The following is a 7,633-nucleotide window of genomic DNA, read 5'->3' on the forward strand; positions in this document are numbered from 1 at the left end:
CTTGGCAAGGTAAAACTGCATTTGGAGACACAAAATTCAATCTGCAGGCAAGGAACCTTATATTGAATAAAAATTACAGAGTAAAAAATCCTAAAAAATAATAGCACAAGACCAGTTTTCTTTTATTCTGTTACTTCTTCATACTAACAAAAAAGCCAAACCCAAGGGATTTTTAAGACTTTTATTGACAGTTTTACAAAACAATCCTTAGTAAAGAATATCTTGAGCAGTACTCAAGACACCTCGTCATCTGCTTCTTGGTTTTCTATGATACGCAAAGATAGAAATTGCATGAAGTTCTTTGCCTGTTCACTGTAATGCAAGAACCTGTTGCTTATCCTCCAGAATTTCTTCCTCATCATCCATTTGGCTTTCATCCCAGCCCCTTAAAAGAAACATACCACAGTGATTTTCAGCGGCTCAAATTCCTCAAGCTACTCTGCTTTAAGCCTTAGCGACATATGTTCACATACGTAGAGCTAAAAGGCATGAAAATAGCTTTTGCTGTATATTTTGCAAGTGTACATACATTACAAGCTACTATATTCATTTTTCCTCCTCAGTTTTTGTCACATACATTTTCACCTCTTAAACAAGTAGGAGGTAAATAACATTGTCACTAGTGTGCCTTAATAGAGAAATCCCACATCCTAGAACATGTAAGCTAGGAAAGCGGGTCTCGTTTATACTATCTGCACTATTTGCAAATATTGTTTAGTTTTCTACTGACCTGCAACCAACCAGCCACAAAATTCTGTATTCAAATAGCATGCAGTTAACTCACAGTGTCTGTCTCGCCCTTACTAGTTATGTGATCATAATAAGAAACCAATGACAGACAGAAATTTGGCGAACTTCCTTGTTTCTAGTCATCTCCTTAGTCTCCAACCAATATAACACATATATCATAGACTATGGTGAGTTAAATGTTATCGGCTCACCTGCTCCCAACTGCTCTTTCTAAAGGTACCTTTCAATCAAAGAACCTATATGATTTGTAATAGACATACTTTATAAATCTCAGTGCCGTATATTAACAAAAGCTAATACATTTAAAAAAAACATGATCCCAAAATTTGTAAGTTGGAATCTCAACAACAAAATATATCACTTAATTCTCAATCTGAGCTGCCTGAGAGTACCGGCTTAGAACACCAAGATACAAAACAGGTCATGCTGACATTTGTAATCAGCCTGTAAAGTACAATCAGAAAGTCAAGACTCTTATTTCAGTTTTGGCAAGATGTTTGGCATATTGAGCATTTTACAGTATCATAAAAACATACTCAGTAAGTTTAACTTACCTGAGACTATCAACTTTGCTGTGGTCTTTTAGCTCTAGGTTTTTATGGAAAACTGTAGTATTTCCACATATCTTCTCTGAGTGTCTGCTGGAGGAGGTTACATCTTCAGAAGTTAAGCTGTAACATTTTTCAGGACCTGAAATATTTTAGGTCATTTCAGGAACAAATATAAACAAAAAAGTGCCGTATCTACACTATAAATTTTAAGGAATTTCACAGTATCAACAAAAACTCACCATTAAAATCTCAAAACAACTCTAGTTGAAGAAGGATGACGCTACAAGCCCTCAAAGAAATTATGACTTTTTATTATATGGTTCCTGTAACATTAGAAGTAATGGAGAGGGTTCGCTTCTAAGATGTTTATGCCAGTGCAATATAAAACTTTATATATAGGGCCCACTAATACCTATGTGACCTCAAAATACAGTAGCAAATGTAGAACTTGGGTAGCTGACTAACAGTAGTACATATTTAAAACAGGGTAAGAGGACATATCCTGCATCCACCAATACAAAAAAATGATCAACTGGGGTCACAGCCTATGCTTCTTATACAACACACACGCAAGTATGTTACTATTTTCCCAGCTAGCCCTAAGTCTCTGCTATGAACTTCTAAATAAATGAAAAGTATTCCAAAAAAGTGGAACAAAGAGGGAGAGAAAGAATGGGACAGTTTAGCAATAACTTCCCTCCCTATTCTCCTCTGAGCATATTCAGCATGGATCTTCATTCTTCAAGCATTAACAAGAGCAACTCTTCCAAACACATGGGTTCTGATGAGTATATATCAAAAACGGGAGGACAGCTGTCCTGAAATGTGGTATTTGGAAGCCTCAGAGAAGAGCTGTGTGAAAAAATACAGCATAACCTAAGGTAAAAACATTCTAAAAGATAGAACACTCCGGAATCCAGACTACTTTTGTTTACTGAAGATGCATCATATCCAGGGCCTGCCAATAAAAGCACCATAGCAACTCAGAAGGAAGGGACCAGCCCAAGAGATGCAGTCCATCAAGGCTGTTTATGGCACAAAGTGCCTTAGCACTTGACCTGTCTCCTCACTGAGATGGAACAGAAGCATCCCAATCATTTTTTTCCCCTGTATTCAATAAAGAACAAAACCAGAACTCACTCATTCTGTTCAACCATAACCAACTGACCTCGCCCCCCTGCCACCTCCCCCACCCTGGAAAAACAGGACATGGGTTTAAAAAGACAGAGGAAAGGGGGTTGAGTCAAACCCAAAATGAGAGGTAATACCCTGTCTATTGTGCCTTATTACTGGCAGTTCTTGTCAGGATAGATTTATAAAATTTCCTGTCCATCTCTTCCCCTTCTTGCTACCCTTGCATCAAATCACATCTAGCTTCTAACAACACCTGGGGTGTTCATTATCAAATATCCAAGGAACAAATACCTATTTATTTAAAAGGAATTTATGATCTGAAATAATACCTAGCACATTCTGCAGATTTTTGCAACAAATGCAAGGGATAAAAAACTTACAAGTTGCGTTAAAAAGTTTGCTTCTACTAAATTAAGGGTAGGTTAAAGTGTGATCAAATGGAAATAAATCACTGTTCAACCACAAGAGAGTCTTGCATCATCAAATGGTTTAGTACATTTTTGCATCAAAATCAGTTAGATCTGAGAAGGCAAATTAAATAGCTACTTGTTTTCATTATGTTACTTGTAAGCAGGGCGGGGGGGGGCGGGGGGGGGAAGCAGTATTGCCACTTACGTGTATAACTTTGTAATTCCTTTTCCAGAGTAAGTAGGGCTTCTTGGTCAGCAATATATTCCCACATATAGTCATCTTGTTTAGTTACATCAAGGGACTTGTGTTTTGATATCTCAGTATCAACTCTAAACATATGCATAGGTGAACTCTTTGGTCTTGGCTGTGTGTTTGCTGGACAATTTCCAGTCAGTTTACAGTGTAGCATATTTGTTGACCAAGGTCTTCTAGAATCATTGCCTGAATAACAGAAAAGGTAACAACTTCTAATAATCCAAGATTTCACACATAAAACGAATTTTATCTCAGCTCATTAATTACATTAATTGCAGTTAAAATTATGAATTGATCGAAGAGATTATTAATTTTGCCTAAGATTGTGAATTAATAAATGTTAATAAAAAGTCTACAATTACATTGGGAAGTAGCACCTCATACTTCAGGGGTATCTTTCAGAAAAAAAAATTTGATTTAAACATTATGTACAATGGCACAAATTTCGGAGGGATGGGAAAGACTGAAAATGTGTGTAGAAAGCTTAAAACTTTGGTTCTGTCTTTTTTTAATTTAAGGCAACATGAATAAAATATAGACACTTTCAAATATTTTTCTGGGATTCAAAATTGACAGTTTCAATTTCCGCACATAGTGATTTTAAAATTAAAATGCCAAACTGGTTGCTTAAGATGAGAGAAATAATGTAAGTTACATTCCCTGAGATGGAGACAGTCGAAATTGAGAAGAGTAACTAAAAAGTGCAGATGCAGTTATGCGTTACTTATTTCCTTGTTTCTTATAGTTCATGTAATAAGTCTTATTTGAGTAGCATGAAGAAATCTTTTATTAGATCAAAACCATATTGTACTAGATTCTGCAAAACACACAGTAATACATAATCTTGTTCTAGACAGTATTAAATAAATATTCAAGCTAAGAGGGGAGTAATGGGGTAGAGGCAGGAGTAGAAACTAAGCATAATAAAAAGAACTATTAGTGACAGCTGGAAAGAGATAATTTTTAACTCAAAAGCCCGTTCTTATGAAAACAATGCCATGTATATAAGCCATTATACCTAAAATACAAATGCATAGATGAAGATATAAAAATGACCTATATTCAACAGAATCATCACAGACAGCACTGCTACTTTTTACATAAGAAAAATTAACCCGTTAAAGTAGGACCTCAAAGCTGTTGCTATCCTTACCTGGGTATGACCTCCATGCTACCATCAGGGGAGAAATTCTATTTTGAGTCTCCAAACCACTTGAAGGTCTACTCAACTGACTTTCTAAGACACCTTGAACTACAGAGTCATCAGCGTATTCACTTAAGCTCCTTTCAGTAACCCACTTTCCATCTCCTGAAATTAAAAAGTATTAGAGGAAATTATTTGCAGGTTTTGTGATAATATGCATTTACTGCTACTATATTTGCTGCATTTAATCTGTGTGATTTAAAGAAGTCATGCAACAAGTTTTCTACATATAATGTAAAAAAAAAGTCATATATAACACACTAATAAGCTTAAATTCAATTTATATACTTGATGGAATTAATATTCATGTTCATCAATCATTTCAGATGTTGTTTCATATACACCATTAAAAGTATTTTTTTGTGATGTATATTATGCACAAAGAAAAGCAGAAATTCCTACTGGAACCAAATTCTCAGGGGATATAAAGAAGCATATAAATCTATGGCACTATATTGATGTAATTTACCTCAAGGTAGTAAGTTTATTTGATCCTTCCACAGCACCATGACCGTTGGCATGACCGTTACCCCGAAGTGACTTCTAAAAGTAAGCTAGATCCAAGCTGTCTTACAGCAACAGTGATAAATATGTATATTGTTTGAGGATTTTATTCATACGCCATTACCTGGAAATGGGATACTACTGTCCATAGGGCTAGAGTTAGCACACAGTGAAGAACGTGCTTCAAGCATTACTTGTTTAGGGTTTGCACCTATAACAAAGAAACCTTCAAGTCCCCAATACCGCGTAGAAACAGATTTCTGTCTTTTGGCTACATCCTGTAACTTCAATAAAAACACAAAGATATTAGAAACAGGAAAAGAAATAGGAAACTTCGTAAGTTGCCCTTGCAAGTTTATATTAATAAAACGCTCGTTTCATAAAACTTGGAATGATTCTGATAGCCTGGTGTAATAGGTATTCGTAAGGATGATGGTTTTGCATGATATATGCCTTAAAATCCTACAACTTCCATTGCTAATGTTGTGAGAGTTTGAGTCTGTTCTTCCACTGATTGAATGTGGACATGAAAAGCAGTTTTTCTTTGTTTTCACTTATCTTTGTGTACATCAACTAAACTAATACTGTTTAACAATGACTCCAAATCTAATGTCCCAAACTCCTCCATGAATTTTTGCTTTCAATTTGATATTCAGCAAAAGAACATTTGAATAATTGAGGTTAGATAAGAGTATCTACAATCTTTGGCATTCAACCGAGAGGTGAAGTGACCTTGATACTAACATAGGAAGAGCTGCCTTCTCCCCCAACACACCTTTTTTTTTTTTTGTCCGAGACTAGTCTGTTCTTTCTTTCACTTTTTTTGAACATCAAGAGAAGACTGGCAATACAGTTTGGAAAGTACAGAGGCCTTCATCCCCTACAGATGAAATATGGTAGGCAGTGACAATCCTCTGATTAAAACTATACTCTTGATTGCTTTGGGGGCGGGGGGAGGGAGCCTGGAGGACAATGGGAAAAAGTGGAGAATATTTCATGGTAACCATACATCTATCACTATCTCTCAACTGATTAAGCAACACGGTATGTTGCCTCATGCTAAACTGGGAAAGTAGATTAAGCAACATAGTTTATCCATTTAGCAATCAAAGATAAAATGTTTTACCACTGAAGACTTTGTAATTACAGGCAAAACCAAACTCTGGCTGTTGCAGACACTGTCCAGTTCTTGTGAATCTTTATTGGTTTTCTGCAGTTGTGTCTCAAGGAGATATTTGTTGCTCATTAGTTCAGTAGGGTTAGAAATCTCAGGTAGCTTACAGGAGCTAAGTGATCTTCTCATAGTCTTTAGTTTAATACTCTCCTTTTGCACTGCATTTCTTTCAAGACTGCAGACAACGATTTTTTCTACAACAGTACAAAAAATCATGAAAGTAGGATTTTTTTTTTCTGTATAGAAATGAATATGAATTATAACCTGCAAGTCTACTATATTTTCTTCATTAACTTAAAATATGAAACCTCCATTGAAGTTATTCCTAAGCCATAAAATTACAAATAAGAACAGTTAACTTTCATCAGCTTCCTGATATCCAGAGACGCCAACATACACAGACTAGACTTACCATGTAGTAGTACCAGTTCCCATATCTAATGCATATGTTCCTGTACATCACTGTCTATGAAAACATTAGATCTTGACAATAATCTCAACACAGTTCCAATTACTTCTTCATGCTAGTGGAAGTTTTTATATTTAGAATGCTATAATCTAACTAGTGCCAGCCTAAGAACTGCAACAGTAGCAATTTCATAAATTTCCTTAAAAGTAGTACAATGGTTTGAAATACATACTATCAGACTGTGAATGATTCTGCAAGCTGTTGTTCTTTGTTTATACAAGACATAGCCATTTTATTTTTTATCCTGTGCCCAAAGCAGCATATAAATCACATCTCATTGGTCAGCTCTTGTTTGCTTTTTCACATTTGAAGACTTAAATAAGCAGTTTCTTGAACTAAGCACAAAGGGAACAAATGCTAGGTTCTGAAGTGCTGGAGCAGTTGTTTGGTACTTGCAAGAGTAAGAAATTAAATACCCTTACATTCCAACTTATTTCTTAATATTAAAAAAGTGACAATATATTTTACATAGTTTTAGGACACAGAGTAAGATCTTTGGAACCCCTTAAGAGTGCCACAAAATAAAGCTGCCAAACTTTCACGGTGATTTCACTGACATGCAACAGGCACTGGAATACTTATACACAAATGATGATCTTTCACGCAGAACAGGTAATCATTTATACAGTTTCTCAACCTATCTATATAAAAGCATTTTTCTATATAAAAAGGACACGCACCATACATTAAATCTAATACAGTACAGATAAACCGAGAGATTTGTAAGATCACTTCATCTGCTTATAATGGCTTTGTTTCCAGTATACAACTCATATTGGGGCAGTCCCTCAAATATGAGCTCACAGCTGTGAGATTACTGTCACAGCAGATGCCTATTATTTCAAAATAGCTTGCACAGCCCATCAAATTGTGATCAAGGGACCTGCATAGCTCAGGGAACGGTACATAATTTAACAATCTTTAATTATTTTTTTCGGACAACCATCGTAGTTGAGTACCACATCCTATATGAGAATGATAAAACTGTATACACTTATGTATATTGTACAAATAACTTTCAAAATTTACCTTGAGAAGTTTCTTTAGAAGAAACAGGATTTCTGTCAAGAGGAAAAGGTAAAATATATTGAGTGTCAGCTGTGGAAGTTAAATGACAGGATGACTTTCTCATTATGCCTACAGTTTCTCTTGGCAAAGGTCTGGTACTCTGATCTGCAACT

At 35.5% G+C, this 7,633-nt stretch overlaps 1 protein-coding gene across 1 annotated transcript in view; it reads right to left on the reverse strand.

Moving 5' to 3' along the window:
- Positions 1-309: 309 nt before the first annotated feature.
- ZBBX (zinc finger, B-box domain containing) overlaps positions 310-7,633 on the reverse strand; it is a 22,562-nt gene continuing 15,238 nt past the window's right edge. The window contains exons 13-19 of the mRNA XM_009333591.1: positions 7,482-7,631; positions 5,936-6,177; positions 4,934-5,093; positions 4,255-4,410; positions 3,051-3,287; positions 1,305-1,440; positions 310-385 (exon numbers count right to left, since the gene is read on the reverse strand). Coding sequence (XP_009331866.1) covers positions 310-385; positions 1,305-1,440; positions 3,051-3,287; positions 4,255-4,410; positions 4,934-5,093; positions 5,936-6,177; positions 7,482-7,631 — 1,157 coding nt within the window. The remainder of the gene's footprint in view (positions 386-1,304; positions 1,441-3,050; positions 3,288-4,254; positions 4,411-4,933; positions 5,094-5,935; positions 6,178-7,481; positions 7,632-7,633) is intronic.

Source organism: Pygoscelis adeliae, unplaced genomic scaffold (assembly GCF_000699105.1).
Source record: "Pygoscelis adeliae isolate BGI_AS28 unplaced genomic scaffold, ASM69910v1 Scaffold220, whole genome shotgun sequence".
NCBI classification, from domain to species: Eukaryota; Metazoa; Chordata; class Aves; order Sphenisciformes; family Spheniscidae; genus Pygoscelis; species Pygoscelis adeliae.